Here is an 18,921-nt window from a genome sequence, read left to right as displayed (position 1 = left end):
GATACAATTAAGGTGATCCTGTTGCCACTGAGAAAATATGAAAGCAAATGCACCCTGTGAAAGAAGAAACTTCAACTTATCAGTCTGGCCGGCGTAGAGTCAAACTGCTCTCTTGAAGACCTCCGAGTGATGCTGCTAATTAACACCTACGCATGTTCCCTGATGGATGAAGCTGTTCGCCCCCCACCCCCCCTACATCAATAAAGTACAAAGTATGTGTAGTGATGTAGAGGTCACCAGGAGGAACCACAGCAGAGCATACACTATCTGACACACCTAGAATTCCGTACAGAGGCAGCACTCGCAGCTCTCTGAGTGATCAAAGTATCAAAGTGGAACCAAAGGCCGTTTCAAAGCTGGCAGGTTTTCATTGCTAAAGAGACTCTACACATCTCTTCTGTAATCTCTTCTGCACCTTATGGCAAAAGACCACCCAGCACAATGCAGACTTTAGTTCCCCTTTAACTCGCCACCCACTGGGCATGTACGTATACAGGTTCTTCTGTCATTTTAGCTTTCATGTGTTTTCAGTGTTGACAGAGTCAGCCCATCTAAATTGATAATTCAGTTCTTCTTGAGTATACTAGAAGGCTGAATCATCAAATGCCTTCTTTTATCTCTTTTAGGGACTCTGGTGAGGGGATCTCTGCATCTGACTTACCAGAGCAGAGAACATTTTATATGAACAAGAGCTGGTGCCCCAATACGTTTTACTCACAATATCGGAGACTAATACATAAGCTGATCCCATTAACAACCGTAAATCTTCCAGTGTGTATCATCACCAGCCTGATGAGGTCTTCTGGTTGAAGCAGAGTAAAGACTCCTAGGCATGGGGAGGTGGGCGCATGTACTCCATCAGGGGGATCTTGCCTGTGGAGCCTCCGTTAGGTACCTCGGCTTATATTCGGGACGGCTTATACTCGAGTATATACGGTATAAGAAAATGGTGGGTTTTCTCTCCACCATTCTACTTTCATGACCTATATATCTATATTGGGTGCACTGGCCCTCTAAGAGGCAGGAGTTCCTAAAGAACGTAGTGTATTCTTGGCACTGGAATTAGCGGATGTCTTCCTTAATAATAGTTCCTTTTTGGGAAAACATTGAAGAGCTCAGGGTCAGACCTGGGAAGTAGTGTCATCACTTTCTGAATAACCCAAAAAAACAAAAAAAGACTCATTGATTATGGTGAGAACATTCATGTGTGACTAGGACGTGTCCAATCTCATGGAAATGTAACCCTGAGGACGGCTCAGACATTCCTGGGCGTCAGTATTCATCATTGATGAACTTGGCAATTGTGCTCAGCTGGATGTTGGATGTTCCCTCATAAATGGTACCTGCAGAAACAATTTTAAACATTCTTAGTAAACATACTAATAACAAACAACTATATTAACATAAGATGAAATGCGCTGGCCTATTATGGGATCACTAAACTTTAGAAGCTTGTTCACATAGCTTCATGAATATGGACATTTTAAAGCAAATTGTTCCAACTCATCCAAATAAGAAGCCCTGAGAGCAGCAGCCTTTTTTCCCTCCTGGGCCACATACTAGTTTCAGGGCAATGACATACCTTACCTGGGTGCTGAGTAGGCTCAGTGTAAATTTCAACAGGTAGACACAGTCATTGGTTGTTCCAGTGATGACGATTTTGTTGAGTAATGGATGTGTCATATTAAATTCCTGCTCTGGTCATCTGGCTGTTGCAATGGCAGCACTAGGTGTTGGGACCCAGTACGTGTTAAGTTTGATATTGATGTTCTGAGATGGTGAATAAAACTTAGCTCTTTTACAACCTAACCACCTGACAGCTACATGGCAGCACACACATACAAAATTAAAGGAGTTCAACTGTACAGGAAATAACACGAGCCTTCCTAAAAACACTACAGCCAAACAGTTTACAGCAGCCAGTCACATGACCGGATGCCAAGGCATTTTGTTATCTCTAAAATTTCAATTGATTGATTTTCACCTCCAGCAGAGATCGGTTTCTACAGTGAAGTGCAGTATTCTAAACCCTCTGCTACCGATCATTAGTGTAAGGGGGTATAAGAGTGATTCATCTGATTGACCTGATTCAGGGCAAAGTGGCAGGTTCTCTTGATAAGGCACACCCGCTTATATTTACCTTTGCAAAGCTCTGACACAGAACTTTCACAAGGGATTACACCGAGTCCTTTCATAAGCGAACAGGGCCGAGGGGATGCTGGGAAAGTAGGCATCAGTGGGTGTGCGAGGGACCCCTATCAAGGGAACCTTTCATTTCCCCTTAATAGAAAGGTGTACATACATGATTGAGATATATAAAAAGTGTTTGCTCACGTGTTGGCATTACATGGTACTATAGGTCAGCGTGAGGTATCTTACCTATCTTGACATCCCGGTAATATTTTTCTATTGGATAGTCTTTGGTGAAGCCAACACCTCCCATCCATTCCAAGCACTTGCTGGTTGTCATTGCTGCCACCTAAGGATATTAAATGGTCATGTGATGGTTCATAAAAAGGATGCATTTCAGGAACTGTGGGACAGAAATCCCCCCAAAAACCTTTGTATGAAGCCTTCTTTAGGACTGCAAACCTCTATACGGTGCATCTATTGGGGCCTGCATTGAAAGGCTTTGATTGATGGCATCACTTCGGAGAACATTCAGATGTTCATTGACAGGTGCCGCTGACCTGCATTTGACCCACTTTAAGTGTGTTTTGCATTGCCATAGGCTTGTATAGGAGTGCAAAACCCAATTTGAAACAAACAAAAGCCAATTAACACAGACCACTACCGTGGGAGCTCTAGAAAATTAAACTGAAGGAGAGGTAGTAGTGACCGACTATAATTTAGAACCCCAGAATGTTATTGTGACCCAAAACTTTCCACAATCTAAACTAATTACACATGCTATGTTAAGCATATACAGCATATCCAATCGGGGCAGAGGCTAAAGGACAGGGGCATGACCACTGGGGAACCAGACATGAGTTAACTTAGAACTGTTAGACCCCTGTAATATTATCTCATGGCCTGTGTGGTCCAAGGACAAACCTGTCTGTTGCTGCAAACTGAAAACAAATAGGTGGACGTTAACCTTAATCACACTTGTACAGAACTATGGCCAACCTGCGGCAGACATCTCTCTCCCCCCCCCCGATGCTCTAGCTATAGGTGCATTATACATTACCAAATGTAATTCTCACAACGCTGCAGTCATGAAAGAACGGCATGAACAAAAAGGACAGATCGCACTGGTCTTCTGAAGTACAATCTACCGTTTACTTTGAATAATCCTAAAAACATAAATACTCACAACCATAAAGACATTAGCCAGCATATTGGCATACAAGTCCAACATAGTGGCAAACGGAGCCGATTTTTGGACTTTATATCCTTTCAACTCCGGTCGGTCAGCTGAGTTTTATGCTTATATACGGGTTCATTTATTTATGTTTTATTCATAATAAACCGTAGGAATGTACTTTGAGGCCAGCGCACTCTTTACTTTCTGTTCTGTTTGCAATATACAATACATATGAACTCTGTTCAACACAGGTATTATGTCCTTTTGTGTGTAGTGGAGGCGATTCATTAACTTACAGGAGAAGTATTGGGAGAGTAAAACATACTCTTCTCAATACTTTGAGCCAGTATGGGACATTGCAGCTGTCACACGTCGGCACTATAGATTGAGAACTGAGCAACCACAAACCGCTCAGCGCACAATCTTCCTCCTGCAGAGAGCAACGACTGTTAGTCACCGCTCCCGGCAGGGGATTTCCCTTCTCCAGTCCTCAGGTGTTGATTGGAGGAATGGACGGAGAGGGGGCGGGCACAGCTGGCTCTGCCTCTAGAGTGGTAGGGCCAGCTGTCAATCAGGCAAAGGTGGATCCCGACAATATTGCTGGGATCTTTTCTGGCTGCAGCGCGGCTCTGCGCTGTCAGCATAAAGCAGTCAGTAGCCCGCTATATGCTGAGTTTGGGTCACAGAAGCACATGTGTACATATAGTCCTGTGACCCAAAAGAGGACTAAAGCCCCCCAAAAAGTTTGGCTTTAGTTCTCGTTTATTGAAAGTGAGGAAGGGCTGGATAAGCAGTCAAACATAACTAAATGGCTATTATATTCTAAAACAAACAAATTAAATTGTATCCATTATAAGTGTTACTATGTTATTAGTATGTAACATTTACAAGAACTATGTTATAAGTTTATAGGTGATTTTGTTACATTATATATTTTTGACAGTTCACTTTGAGATATTTGAAATTTGCATGGCTTTGCTGTACAGCCCAATACCCTGTATAAGCAGAACTATGCAACACAGTTTTTAGTTTGATATGACCTGACAGGAAGTCAGATGTGTGCCGGAAAAGATGTCTGGTGGGTATGTTTTTTGGCACTGGAACCACAATGTGCATTTTTCTAGGTGTCCCTGACCCTACCACTCATCCCCTCATCATCTAAACCCTACAAATTAGATCCAAACTCTGGGCACAACACACATACTACAGTTCAGTAAGTTGGAGACCCTTTGCTGTAAACTCACATGCTATAAGAAGATCTTCCTCCTTCTCACTGCAAATTTTAAGTATACCTGTGGGAGGAAGTCTAGCTCCTGCTGAGCTTCTGTGCCCACTGTGCCTGTAGCGCTGTAGATCTCAGACCTCAGCACTACGGTTAGATCTCTGTCCCCCTCTCCTCCTCAACAATGCCAAAACTAAGCCGTGGGATGTTTGCTTTGTGATTGGCACCATTAAATTACATGCAGTGATACTGCTAGCGTTGAATTCACTGGCCCAAAATAATTCTAAAATGTAACAGATTAGTAGATAAAGAAGTAAAATAAAATAAACGTTCCAAGTGTAATGGAAGCTCTCATTATTAGTAGCAATCTAATTTTTCTATATTGTGAAATACAAATAATCTATCAAAATTGTAAGTGAAACATTTAAGATAATATTCCAAATAACACATCCTTCGATCTGAAGATGTGTCACAATCACAATAGTCTTGAATGACCCCGTAAGTGGTCATGCTATGTACTACAAATCTATTGGTTGGGTTCCAGTAGAATTGTACATATGGTGCCACCTAGTGGAGACAGAGCAAATAATCACTATGTGATGTGACACAAGACTTGGAAAGTTTTCTTCTACAGATCATTTATTTGATCAGAAATATTACTGTTTAGACTGAAAATCACACGTCACATATTCTGCTTCTTGTTGTAAAAAAAAGGTTACCAATAATAAGGAGGATGGAAACAAATCAGAGGTTTGATATTCTGTGTGTGTTCCTTAGGAAATCAACCAGAATCAAGATAGTGTTTTTCCAGTGCAGGTAAAAATGACATGTGAAATATTGTAGCTAAAGTCACCATGGGCCCTTCTAAACTATTTAAATTGGCCTTCTGTGAGATTGATATTACCTGAAAACCATAGGATCTAGATCAGGGGTAGCCAAACTCCGGCCCTCCAGCTGTGGTGAAACTACAAATCCCATGATGCGTCTCTCTCCGGGAGTCATGTCTGTAGCTTTGAGAATCTTGCAATGCCACATGGGATTTGTAGTTCCATCACAGATGGAGGGCCGGAGTTTGGCTACCCCTGATCTAGATGTTGTCCCAAAGCAATACACTGGTGTTACATGCCTATGGGGAAAGCAGCCATTCTCTAACTCCTCAACAGTATTGTAGTAGCAGTAATATGCTTGCCTGGGTTTTGCTTTTCTGCTCTGAAGTAAGCTGCTTCACACTTAGGTATGTTGTTCCATAATAGGTTCCCTTTAAAATTTTCTAGCAAGGCAGTAACAATGTTACAATGCCATGGTGTGTACCACAGAAACACAGCTTTAGGCTCCCCAAACACATTACAATCTGGCCGTACAATCAACTTGGAAATCCTCCAGTAAATGAGACTGGCTCTATCTGACTTGCTGCAGCTTCTAAAGAACCCTAGGGTTGCAGTGAAATAAAAGTGAGCTGTTTCAGTACAGAAGCAGAGCCTGTACATCTGTAAAAGACTGACGGAAACTGTTGGGAGTTCAGCTTTGAGCATCAGTGCTTACCGCAAACTTTGAAACAGTAACACAGTTTGGCCCTTATCATAACAGAGAGTCGTCTGTCACAGTCTGGACCACTTTGTTTCTCCACGAGTTGGAGGCAAATATGTTTGTAAATTCAGACTGAACACACTATAACCTAACCCACTAGGTACTGAAATGCCACATGGTACAGCATTACCTCAGAGGAGAAGTACTTAGCCATGCAGGCCTCCTTCTTAAAAGGTCTACCGGCTTCCCTCAGCCTGGCTGCATTGTAGGTGAGCAGTCGGGCTGCCTCCAGTTGAGTGGCCACGTGTGAGATCTGATGCTGCATACCCTGCACAGAAGACGACAAAAGAAAGTTACCGGCCAATTATTCTCTGATCTCTAGTGCTAGATCCTGGAAACAACAAAACTCAGAAGTATAGAAAGAAGCCAAAACAACAAGCAAATCCCAATATGGTGTAGTAACTTCATGCTGACACTGTCCTTCCTTCTGGAGAGTGGATACTTTTGTTCCCCATGGTCCCTGTGTGTGTTGTAAAGTAGTTACCACTCCAAGCTCACTCCAGTGATGGACTACAGTGTCATCTTCAGTTTACTCATTTGTATTGAGATTGTAGTCTATCACGGAAGCGAGCTTAGAGCGGTGACTACTTTACAACGCACACAGGGACCATGGGGAACAAAAGCAGCCACCCTCCAGAAGGAAGGACAGTACTTTTCTTGGTGGCCAAACAAAAGCTGGCCTTTTCCACAGAAAGCTTGCTTGGGACCTTGTCTGCCCTATTATGGAGCATATTGAACTTTTATGCTTGACTGTTGTCCGTTCAAATATTAAGTAGGCAAGATGGAAAACCTAACTGTAAAACATACACATCTGTCTGCACATGAACAATGACGTTCTTTGTAGGTCACATGAGCTAGAAATCTGAGAGGGTGCCTAACAACTGCATTGTTCAGATTCGCCCATATACGTCAATTCTTCATCAAAGGATGAGAGGTGCCAGGATAGAAGGAGAAAATATTACAAGTGCTTACATCCAATCACACTGAAAAACCTGTAAAACAATTAAAAAAAAGTATTTAGGACCCAGCCTAACTCTAAGGAGCAGAAGAAATGATCAAGGTATGGCATAGTTAAAGTGTCTGGGATGTACAGATGCCACGGTATTTTAATACAGCGGCATCTGTACATCCCAGACAACTCACTTGAGGATAGGCAGATATTTCCCTGCCTTGTACTGGCCACCCTTAGGACTGCAAACTGATAGTAGGAGATCCCTAAATGAGAGACCTGTAATCAACATTAGAGAATACAATATTAGTACATATGACCTTAGCCCTATAGAGTTCTACTGGGATATGATTTTGGGGTTCCAGAACAGCATCAAACTGTCAATGGGTGTCCTGTAGAATAACACACGCCCCAGGTTCAAAATGGCTGCTCGCAATAACATGCATTAAAAACAACAATAATAACGCCATACCTGAAAGTCAAATATCCTCTTCCCAAACTGCACCCTCTGCTTGGTGTATGGGATAGTGTGATCAAAACAGCCCTGAGCCAACCCTAGCATCTGCAACACACAGAAGGGGTGAAATCAGATTGTTTCTATAATAAATAATAAGAAATAATCAGATCATCTGTGAAAGGTCTAACATTTAAAAGAACCATATAGAAATACCAAGACAGGTATAAAGTGGATGACTGGGCTAAAAAAAAACAAAAAACTGTATCCCTGCAAGAGTTGTGCGTTTCCTCATGTTTTATACCGGCAAGTAAAGAAGCATACCTACTGATCTGTCAGAAATCCATACCTACTGATCTGTCAGTGAGCTCCTAACTTCATGAATGAGCTGACCACAACCCTCACGGGCAGGGCCCTCCTTACCATCTTGTCCTGAATTGTATTGTAATGTCTTCATTATATTGTAAAGCGCTGCACAAACTGTTGGCGCTATATAAATCCTATGTAATAATAATAACACAGTGACTTAGCAGCACTGAGGGATTCTGTAGTTTAGCATTGAAGATTTGGGCAGAGCTCATAACAATGCTTGGGATATCAGTGTTGCAGAGGCGCTTTGTTGTCAGGAAGATGAAGTTAGGAGCTCACTGGATTTCTGGCAGGTCAACGGATATATCCTTGTACTTGCAGTGCTTTTAAGGAGTCAATACTTGTGGAAATGTGCACTCATTGCGTAGATGTCTGGCATATATTATTTCTCCTGACATACACTTTAACTTATTGATAAGCATAGGCATTTATTGGTTATGTCACGGCAGGAATCATTGGCCTAAATCTGTATCTTTTTATTAGAACAAACTAGTGAAAAAAGTGATCAGGCACTATGAAGCAGTAGTGTGTCCCTCTGCTATGGGGTAGTAACGGGCACAACCCCACCATTGTGACCTTGGTTTTTAGCAGGCAGCCTGGATACAGCCCATGCATACAATACAGGCCAGTTACTACAGGGATACATTTACATAGTTGAGTGTGAACGCCCTCGGAAAATGACTACTTATAGGGTTGTCAGTATATATGTCTAAATACTGATCTTTGTCTTGTAATATTATTATTATTATTATTACATAGCATTTATATAGCGCCAACAGTTTGCGCAGCGCTTTACAATATAAGGAAGACATTACAATTACAATACAATTCAAGACAGGATGGTAAGGAGGGCCCTGCCCCTGAGGGCTTGCAATCTAAAAGAGGAGGGGGAAATGTTACATGAGGTAGCTGTTGAAATTATTGAGGTTGGTAGGGTCCAGTGAAGGTTTTTGGGGTATTATAAAATGCAATGTGCAGAAACCAAAGACAGCCAGTCAGGATCCATCTGACCCTATGACAGTTATGACTGACTGCAGCAGGTTAATATACAGTGTACGCTCTTTTTACAGTATTACTAAAAACTGGCTGTATTGTGACACAACAGCCTATCATGCGATAAGGGTAACTGTACAAACTCTAGGAAAAAATCAACAGAAGTGTGTTTAGAAGCAAAACTGTAGGATATTTATATTTGAAGTGACGGCACACTGGTCTTGTTGTATTACCTGGGCAGCAATTCCAATCCGGCCTTCATTCAGCATTCCTATAGCATACTTGTAGCCATGTCCCAGCTCGCCGAGGATACTGGACTCTGGAACCTGTTTGGAACACAGTACAAGATCAGCTGCAGATAGAGGTGTAGACTACAACTGCTCTACAAGTAAAGCCCAACTCCAGTTTAATCTTAACAACTTCACCTAGACCCCGCCTCCCTTGAAACACCACTGCACCCATTTTGGTTAACAAAAAAAAAACTATACACACCTTATTTTCTATGGGTATTTGGTCCCATCCCATGGTCAGGGGTTTCCTTTTGCTATATCTTGATGTGGAGCTGGTCTCTGCAGCATTTTCCTTTAAGCCCATGGTGGCAGTATGACATTATTATTATTATTATATAGGATCTATTTAGCCCCAGCAGTTTACGCAGCGCTTTAACATGACATACCCCTAGGAAGTGAGTTGAATGACCCTGGCTTTTATTTAACTTGGAAGAATGAATTTTTATGGCTGTCAGCAGAACAGGAAAAAGGAGGAAATCCCATTACCCATTTCCTGTTATGTATGGAAACAGGAAGTGAGGAGAAACGCCGCTGATGTGGGCATAGACAGCAATAAAAACCCATCCATGGTTGGAACTCTTCCATTCTCCATTAACACTAAAAATACATTTTAATATTGGGAACTGCTCTTCCTTGCTGGGATTTCATCAACTATGATTTATTCACAGACATCATTAGATAAAGGATTCACAACTCCATTAAAAAACATAATTGCACCTTCCGATTAGACACCTATTCTCAGTTGTACCTTCACATTATCAAATGACAGGCTGCAGGTTGATGAAGCTCTGAGTCCCAGTTTATCTTCTTTCTTTCCAATGTGAAGTCCTTCAGTGTCCCTAGGCACTATGAAACATGTGATGCCTCTGTATCCCTGAAATACACAAAATCATTATCATTCAAATAGTTGTAAAATATCTGCAAAAATGTTACCAGTACAAACAGTAATCTCACAGCCTTCTTATCAGGAAGCTGAAAAACACAGCTGTACATTCCTTCTGCTGTGCACATCACATACTGGCCTCATTAACACTCGCGCTGTTCACGAGTTGTTCATGCGAGTTGTGAATACATGCAAATGTCAAATCAGTCCGCATCCAGGCGCAGACATCCGCAGGTAATCACAACATGTGAGATTACATGTGAATGGCCTGCAAACAGCTGCAGCCAGTGACAGCTGTCATTGTAGAGTATAGCGCCTCCCGGCAGCAGAAGATTGCATGAGCCTCACAGAGGAATGACAAGATTTATGAGATCGGTCCTATTCACTTATTAAATGGGGCCACAAATAGTCAGCTTATACAACTAGATGAGAGACATGACTTTGATTCTATGCAGGTGACCTTAAAGTGTATATAAACCCAAGAACAAAAATATAACATGCTGCTGCTTATCAAACCTTACTTTTCTATATTTTACCTGGTGACTCTGCCACTAATCCTTAGTCCTTGCAGTGCGGGGGGATAGCCGCACTGAAAGGGTTAATAAACTTTTTACCCTTCTTGTCCTCGGGTGGCAAAGTTCATTCACTGATTGTATTGTATCCAGAAAAAAAAGTTAAAAACTCACTAGATTTCTGGCAGATCATCAGGATGACTTTCAGACTCTACCTGCAGATATAACGCATGGGGACATCGGAGCAATGTACTTATGTTTCCTTTTATTTTGCTCAGACATACGCTTTCATTGGTAATAGGCCAAGTTAGAAATTTTAGGGCAGTTAGAGCAAAGGGAGTCCCAAATGCACCACACCATACAAAAGGGCAACTTTTATTATCCAAAACAGGCAAAGTTTTTTTTTAAATCTGAGAGTTAACAGCTTTCATGCTGATCCGACGGCTTTAGTCTTTTTTTTAGAGGTGCACCGAAATAAAAATGTCAAAACCAAAATGAAAAACAATGTCAAGCCGAAACCGAAAATTTATTTTTTTCTAACTTTTTAAAATGTTTTATTTTTATTTATTTTTTATAAACTTTTTAATTTTTCTAAATTTATTTTTATTAAATATTTTTATGTTTTACTTTATTGTTGGGGGCTTCGGAGAAATATTAGGGGTCTAAACAGACCACTGATATTTCCCTTTTAAAATAGGAAAAGAGATTGAGGACACAGAGTCCTCAATCTCTTTATCTGCAGCCCCTGTTATCAATGAACAGGAATCCTCTATACTGAGTGTTCCTGTTCATTCATAACATGAGCACAGAGTATATTTACTATATCCACAATCATGAATGGACAGGAGGTGATGTAGATCACTTCCCATTCATTCATAATTGGGTACACAGTAAACATACTATGTCCTCAATTATCACTGCGATCACTGATCAATGACTGCTTGTACTTGCTCTCCTTCCTGACACGCTGTCACAGGAAGCTGGGTGGGGCAGTGCGGGAGGAGAGCTCAGCCTCCTGTGACAGCTGTCTCCACCCACACAGCCACTCTCCTCCTGCACCGTTCAGCCTCCTGTGGCAGTTTCTCTCCTCCCAGCTGGGACACAGAGCAGCGTCCAGCGGGGAGGAGAGAAATCACGGATACACTGCTATTTTGGCCAAAAAAATTGCACTTTCGGCATTTTGCCAAAAGTGCCATTGTCGGCCGATATGTTTCGGCCGCTATTCTCACTCCGATTGTTGTGATAGTGATATATCCCTTGTGAGACCTCTAAGCCTGGCCTGTATAAGCAGATACAATCACTGGGGACAATCCTTGTCAGATAGCTGAACTCACCAATACCGTGTTCGTCCACAAAGGTTGCTTTATTCTGAACGTGAAGACAATAGGATAACAGCAGATGGATGGTTACAGTATTATGCGGTCAAAAGATGATGCCTTTCCTACGGTACTATGCAGAGTACATGTGTCCTGATTGCATGTGGCCTGTTAGCTGTTGCCATGACACAGGAAATACTGACCAACAAGAAGAAGGGTGGGGCTTACATACAGAGCAACTGTCATCACATGAGGGAAGGAATACAGAAAAACAGGTGCAAAATCACAAAAGGCCACTAGATGGCAGCATGTGAACTAGACATATAAAAACGTCCATAGGAAAAAGGTATAGGGAAACAATCTATATAAATTCTCATCTATATAAAACTTTTATGCCCCATTGGGGCGGCACAGCCGCCGATATATCGGTGCATCCCTAGTCTTTTTTAAAGCACCGAACTGAAGCAAGTGCGCAGGTACACATGTATCCATATCATGATTTGATGGTTCTTGCTAAAAATTAGGGATGCACAGATACTTTTCGAGTACTAGGCGTTTTCATGAGAACTACCAGGGTTGCAGCTGGGACCAGGCTCTGGCACTCCACCACCGTCCTGAAATCATTAGTCTGTATTGTTTTAGAAAAACTGTCACACGACAATAAACAAAAATGTATCAGTACTCGTACTTGTCAGTACTCGGCAAGTACCAGTACTCGCAAAACTGGTATCGGTGCATCACTTTATTTATATTTATAAAAACAAAATTGTACATTAAAAGAGAGATGTACAAATCCCAGGAGCTCCGTGTGCTCCTTACAAATGATAGCTGCCTCCTAATTTTTGAATTTTTCTCTAGTCTAGTCTTGGAGCTCAGAAGTATCGGTACATGTACTCGTACCGAGTACTGTACTTGGTATCTGTGCAACCCTACTAAAAATTAACAGACACTTCATAAAATCAACATAATTGAATGGTTAATTTATTGTAGCAAAAACAAATGAATCTGGATAGTTATATTTGTATACATTTTATTATATACTGTGGTATGAGCTGATCAGTACATTTTTCTGATGGTGTTTTTTTTTTTATTAGGACTTTACTGAATGTCTGGATGGGTGAAAATGCAATAACTTATCTTGTGTAAACATTCGACAGTACACCAATAATTAAATCGGGTTGTACTGTAAAAGAGCGGGTACAACATCTACGACCTAGAGATAAAAGAGGAGACGGAAGACTTACTGCAGAGACATTCGCGTTGGCCATGACGAGGAAGACTCCAGCCTGTTCGGAATTACTGATCCACATTTTGGAGCCATTGATCACGTAGTGATCTTTGTGTTTCTGAGCCGTGGTCTTCAGGGAGAAAGCGTCACTGCCAGAACCGGCTTCTGAAAGGCAGAAACTGCCCACCTGTGAAGAATGTACAAATGCAGCTTCATGCGCGACAGTCTACATAGTTGGAACACTTCTAAACACAGACTACCTATAGGACAAAAACAAACCAACCTGTCATATTAATCTGCTTCCACACATAGAGTCTCTTCTGTCATAATAAGCCTGCCAGCATTTTTTTTTTTTTAAAAAGGACTTCCGCTTTGCACCACATTAAAAACAAAAAAACCCCACACAGAATAAACATTTTAAAGCAGAACTTTGGGTAAAAATATATTAACCCTTGCAATGGGGCTAGCCTGGCACTGTAAGGGTTACATGCTCTTGTCTACCTAGGGTCAAAAATAAAGATGTTATACTCACCTGATTCTCCGAGCTGGCTCTTAGACTGGTCCCTGGAGCCTCTCATCCCCTCTGCTGCAGCAGTCTAAGGTCCCCGAGTCATCACATTCTATACACTGTATTGGATGTGAGAATGCCGAGGGACATACTATTGCTGCAGGAGGAGACAGGCAGGAGGGAGCACTGTCACAGCTGGCTGTGGATCGGGTGACTATAACTTTGTTATTTTTGACCCTAGGCAAAAACGAGCACTTAACCCTTGCAATGTGGAGGGAAGCCCCAGTGAAAGGGTTAATACATTTTTTACCTGGAGTTGTTCTTTCATTGAAATGTATCCCAATATGGTAATTAACAGATTGAGTTTTGAAATCTCGGTAAACATCGACTTAGAATGCTGTGTCATCATTGTTGGAAGTTCCTCCAGTGGTCTGTATCTGAAAGCTGACTAGTTCCCATAGCCCAGATAACCAGCAGGCTCTCACCATGTCCTTGCACAACCTGGGCAGGTAGGTATCTTTCTGTTCCTCTGTCCCCAGTCTGGTGAACAAGGCGTTGATGAGCGTGTTCTGGATGTCACATACAATGCATACGGATGGGTCTACTTTAGCCAGCTCCTCGATCACCAGAATGGCTGAGAAAAAGGATGCTCCAGTGCCGCCATACTTAGGATCCACCTCTATTCCCATTAGCTGAAAGGTAGAAGATCGGGATATGTATTGGTTCAATATGATGAAAAACACACAACGGTATCCTTTGTTTACATGAGCAGCTATCACGCTCCATCATAATGATCACCAGGACAAATAGAGAAAATGAATCCCTGACCACGCATTAGCTGAAATCAGTCCTGCTGACTTTAACAGTATATGACCCCCGTTGATAGGTAAAACAGGAAGTGAGAGGAAATCTCCCCAAAGTGAGGGAAATGCCCACTTAGACAGTTGTCACCGAAGTGTCCCCATTGGAAGATTTACTCTCTATTTCTTGTTCTGGTGGCAACTCCAAATTTTGTATTCTCCCTCCCTTTCAGTCCCAGAGACAATGGTTACCAGGATGCATAGAGGGGCGAATTTCCCATCTGGAACACACACAGCAATCACAGGGGTTCCAGGCCTTCCCTACCCGGTCCAAAACGCTTTAGATATAAATTTACCTCCATAATAAATCTGGATAGATTGGGCCGCCGCTTTAGTTCACAGACAAGTAATTTTTTTTTTTTAAATGTCCACACCCCTGAGTAATCATTGTTCACAAGAGGGATGCAGCCCCTTTAACAAAGTGCACTATATTTTCATTCATCAGCCATACAACAATCTCTAGATCTGTTCCTCAGAAACAAAGTCAAATACACTATGAAAGAATAAACAATCATACCGACCCCAAGTTCAAACAGGCCCTGAATGACGGAGTCATCCATTTTTGAGTTGGCGTCCATAGTTTTTACGAGTGGGCCAATACGATCTTGGGCAAATTTTCGCACTGCAGAAGAAAAAAGAGACGCTTAGTACGTACAGTTTAATTCACAGAAAACAGATGACAACTGTGAGGGGGGATTTATCAAAACTGGAGCAGAGAAATCTGGAGTCGTTGCCCATAGCAACCAATCAGCTTCTCTCTAACAAACTGCAGATAGAAGTTGATGGGTTACTATGGGCCACTGCTCCGGATTCTGTCTGCTTCAGTTTTGATAAATTCCCCCAGAGTGTTTTGCAAAAGTGCAATCAGATTCTGAGAGATGGGATAACTGGAATGACTTCTCTCCTGTTGCATGAAACAACTGACAGACCTGCTATGCAATCCAATGATTAACTGAAGGAGTGCACTTGGCAGGCTTTTGATTGGATGGCAGTGGCTTAGCATTGTCAGGCTGCAGCAGAATGTGCCAATACTGGCAGGATCCCCAGAGAACAAACTTCCAAACAGATTCCCAAAATGATGGTTAAAGGAGAACTATGAGGCGAGTGAAAATCACTAATCCTCATAGGACGAGCCGACGTGTGACAATGAGACTGTCACACATCGGCTCAATAGACCGGGAAGTGAGCGAACACATACCGTCACTCACTCACTTCTCGATCATCTCCCTGCAGTGAGCGGTGACTGTCAGTCACGGCTCCCCACAGGGATTCCCTCCCCGCTCCGATCCTCCACGCTGACTAGAGGACCCCTGTCCTGGAATAGTGGTAGGCAATCTTCGGCCCTCCAGCTGTGATGAAAGAACGAATCCCATCATGCCTTTGGCTCTAGGAGTCAGGCCCGTGGTTGTCAAAGTCTTGCAATGCCCAATTGAGATTTGTAGTTCTCAACACAGCTGGAGGACCAACGTTTGCCTACTTCTGTCCGAGAGCATCATGTTTATTACAGCTGACGGGTGCTCTTTAACAATCAGACAAATGGAGCTGACACCCTGCGTGGGAGCAAATCATTGTCTAAATACCCATGTCTCTCATCATGGTCTCCTCTTCTGTGAAGGTTGCCAGGGGAGGGAGTGAGGTGCCCCCTCCAAGGTGCGGAGACAACGCCTCTGCTTTTGCGGAACGCCATCGGCAATGGACATTCTGAGTTGTGACCAAGCAGCGAGGAAACCCTCTGCCCAGGAGCTGAAAAACACAAAGTGAGACATGTTATCATCATTTCCAGCAAGGTCAGTACTCCTTATCTGCATTCTTGGCCCAGCTCAGAGACTCAGAATGTACTGAAAATAACGGATCAGCATGACAGCCAGGCAACAAGCATTTTAGGAAGAGGTCAGCAGTGTCGGTCTCCATACATGGACATGACCGATTCCCTTTCCTTCAGCATGCAGCTACTGTGAACAGGCCATAAGCCTACAACAGCCTTTCTCATCCAGAGCCTACAACAGCCTTTCTCAACTAGAAGGCATTCTGGGGTGCCTTCTAGTTTCCTGAGGGGGGCCTCAAAATGTTTACCAGCGCCATGGAAACGAATGATGCTAATCCAGGGAGGGTGGGATGCAATCAGAATAGGACAATAGTTCTCCTCCATCCAAGCCCGATTCTCCTCTCACCCTCAGCCACGCTGCAGCTCCTGATATAAAAGGGGGGTTCTAATGTGAAGAAGGGCTCCTAATGTAAAGGGAGTTCTGATGTGAAGGGGGCGCTCCTAGTGTATAGGGGATTCTGATGTGAAGGGGGAGCTCCTAATGTAAAGGGGATTCTGATGTGAAGGGGGAGCACCTAATGTAAAGGGGGCTCTGATGTGAAGGGGTGCTCCTAATGTAAAGGGGGCTCTGATGTTAAGGGGTGCTCCTGGTGTAAAGGGGGCTCTGATGTGAAGGGGTGCTCCTAATATAAAGGGGGAGCTCCTGATGTGAAGGGGTGCTCCTAATGTAAAGGGGGCTCTGATATGAAGGGGTGCTCCTAATGTAAAGGGGGCTCTGATGTGAAGGGGTGCTCCTAATGTAAAGGGGGCTCTGATATGAAGGGGTGCTCCTAATGTAAAGGGGGCTCTGATGTGAAGGGGTGCTCTTAATGTAAAGGTTTTTTTCATGGGGTCGTGTTGTTGCATCTCCCATGCAGACAATGGGGTGGAGGGTTGTTTGTTGCATCTGATCTTGTCATGTGACAGTGACCCTGGAATTGTGGTGACAGTGGTGTATGTGTGAACTCAGCAGGGACAGGTCACATAGTACCAGCTGTCATTGCCTGTGTGTCCTTCTCACCTGGGCACTACGACACAGCGCTGCAGCCATAGTCTGTCACCTGCACGCCTCTTCTTGCGAAGTTGCGAGACTTCAGGCAAAGCTTGGCTGTCACCTACGCACCTCTTCTCGCGAGATCTCCGGAAAAGCTTAGCTGTCGCCTGAACGCCTCTTCTCGCGAGACTTCCGCCAAAACTAGGCTATCGCTTGCTCGCCCCTTCGCCCGCGAGATTTCACACAAAGCTACACTTCCAGTGCTATAAGTTCTCGCGAGGCCAGGCGCCTGGGTTTGCGTTCCAAGCCTCTCCGACCCGGCAGAGCTCTAGTGTTTGGAAATAGGGCGAGTGTAATAGAATTGATAATACCGTTTATTCGCAATGGAAGTGGAATCCCGTTATTTCTAGAATTCACGCGTTATTTAACGTTTCCCAGCAAGCCCTGCGCCGTGTTAGCGTCATGGAGATGCATTCTTGTCGTCACGGGGGCGGGGCCCGCTCTGCGCCTGCGTGCCGAGGTCGGCTTCGGGGCCCCGAGAAGAGTGGAGAGCTTTGGGGACGGGCCCGAGAGACCTGCGGCTGCTTCCCTTGCTAGGCTGCGGGCGGAATGCTGAGCCGGCCTGGAAGAAGCTCCCGCTGACGGTAAGGTGCAGAAACCGCGGGGGGCGGGGCCTGAGGGGGCGTGACGTCATACCAGGCTTCACAACAATGATCCAGTGTGATGGTAGAAGCAGGGGTTCCCTTCCAGGGACCGCTCTGAGGGTCTTTTCAGGGTCACTGTGGGTGCTTCCAGGAACAGTTCTGGGGGTCTTCCAGTGTCACGGTGGTTCCTTACAGGGACAGTCCTGGGGTTTCGTCCACGGCCACTAAGCGTCCTTTAATGGTCATTTTGGAATTCTTCCCAGGGACATTTGTTGTGGTCCTGCCTGGCATAGTTCCTGGTGTCCTCTCAGGGACCGTTCTGGGTGTCCTTTCAGGGGCTTCTCAGGTTTCTTCCAGGAACAATTTTGGGGTTCCTTCCACGGATAGTGCAGGGTCACTCTGAGGTTCCTTCAAGGAACAGTTTTGGGGTTCCTTCCATGGACAGTGCAGGGTCACTCTGGGGTTCCTTCCAGGAACAGTTTTGGGGTTCCTTCCATGGACAGTGCAGGGTCACTCTGGGGTTCCTTCCAGGAACAGTCCAGGGGGTCTTTTCAGGGTCATTTTGGGGTTCTTTCCAGGAACAGTCCAGGGGGTCTTTTCAGTGTCATTTTGGGGTTCCTTCCAGGAATAGTCCTGGGGGTCTTTTCAGGGTCACTCTGGGTTTTTTTTTTCCAGGAACAGTCCTAGGGTCTTTTCAGGGTCATTTTGGGGTTCCTTCCAGGAACAGTCATGGGTTCCTTCTAGGAACAGCTCTGGTGGTCTTTTCATAGTCATTCTGGGGTTCCTTCCAGGGACAGTCTTGGGTTCAGCAATGTGTCCTTAGCGCAGGACATTGATCTGATTCCCAGCACACTCCTATCAGTTCAGACTCGTTGAGGGGTCACTGTAGAGGACATCTAGGGATCGCAGTTCATTCTATGTGGTCTTAGAAAATCAGATCGCACTGGATGAAAGCGAGGGGTTGGGGGGGGGGGGGGGACAAAATTTACCCCAGAGATCTC

General features: G+C 43.9%; 2 protein-coding genes across 3 annotated transcripts in view; one reads left to right on the top strand and one right to left on the bottom strand.

Moving 5' to 3' along the window:
- Positions 1–1,028: 1,028 nt before the first annotated feature.
- On the bottom strand, positions 1,029–17,353 carry ACADSB (acyl-CoA dehydrogenase, short/branched chain). The gene is made up of 11 exons (XM_018553677.1): positions 17,304–17,353; positions 16,059–16,221; positions 15,000–15,100; positions 14,104–14,310; positions 13,127–13,297; positions 9,920–10,045; positions 9,115–9,207; positions 7,538–7,627; positions 6,247–6,384; positions 2,380–2,479; positions 1,029–1,343 (listed from the first exon to the last, which is right to left on the bottom strand). Exons 1-11 carry the CDS (start codon positions 17,331–17,333, stop codon positions 1,273–1,275), a joined length of 1,290 nt encoding a protein of 429 aa, XP_018409179.1. The 5' UTR covers positions 17,334–17,353; the 3' UTR covers positions 1,029–1,272.
- Positions 17,354–17,724: 371 nt separating this feature from the next.
- Positions 17,725–18,921, top strand: part of IKZF5 (IKAROS family zinc finger 5) — a 10,924-nt gene continuing 9,727 nt past the window's right edge. The window contains exon 1 of one of the 2 annotated variants that reach the window (XM_018553706.1): positions 17,725–17,920. The gene's annotated coding sequence lies outside the window, so the exon portion shown is untranslated. The remainder of the gene's footprint in view (positions 17,921–18,921) is intronic. The other variant, XM_018553707.1, reaches the window with a different exon arrangement.

The sequence above is a fragment of the Nanorana parkeri genome, unplaced genomic scaffold, assembly GCF_000935625.1.
Source record: "Nanorana parkeri isolate BGI_ZX_2015 unplaced genomic scaffold, ASM93562v1 scaffold127, whole genome shotgun sequence".
NCBI lineage: Eukaryota > Metazoa > Chordata > Amphibia > Anura > Dicroglossidae > Nanorana > Nanorana parkeri.
Note: the sequence above shows the minus strand (reverse complement) of the source record. Positions and strands in the feature narration are given on the sequence as shown.

Excerpts from the sequence above, each read along its gene's own strand:
- ACADSB (XM_018553677.1), bottom strand. The coding sequence starts at position 17,333 with ATGGCTGCAGCGCTGTGTCGTAGTGCCCAG. Across the intron at positions 15,101-16,058 it reads GACCATGATGAGAGACATGG|TGCGAAAATTTGCCCAAGAT; the intron begins GTATTTAGACAA and ends TTTCTTCTGCAG. Across the intron at positions 10,046-13,126 it reads CCAACGCGAATGTCTCTGCA|GGATACAGAGGCATCACATG; the intron begins GTAAGTCTTCCG and ends TGTGTATTTCAG.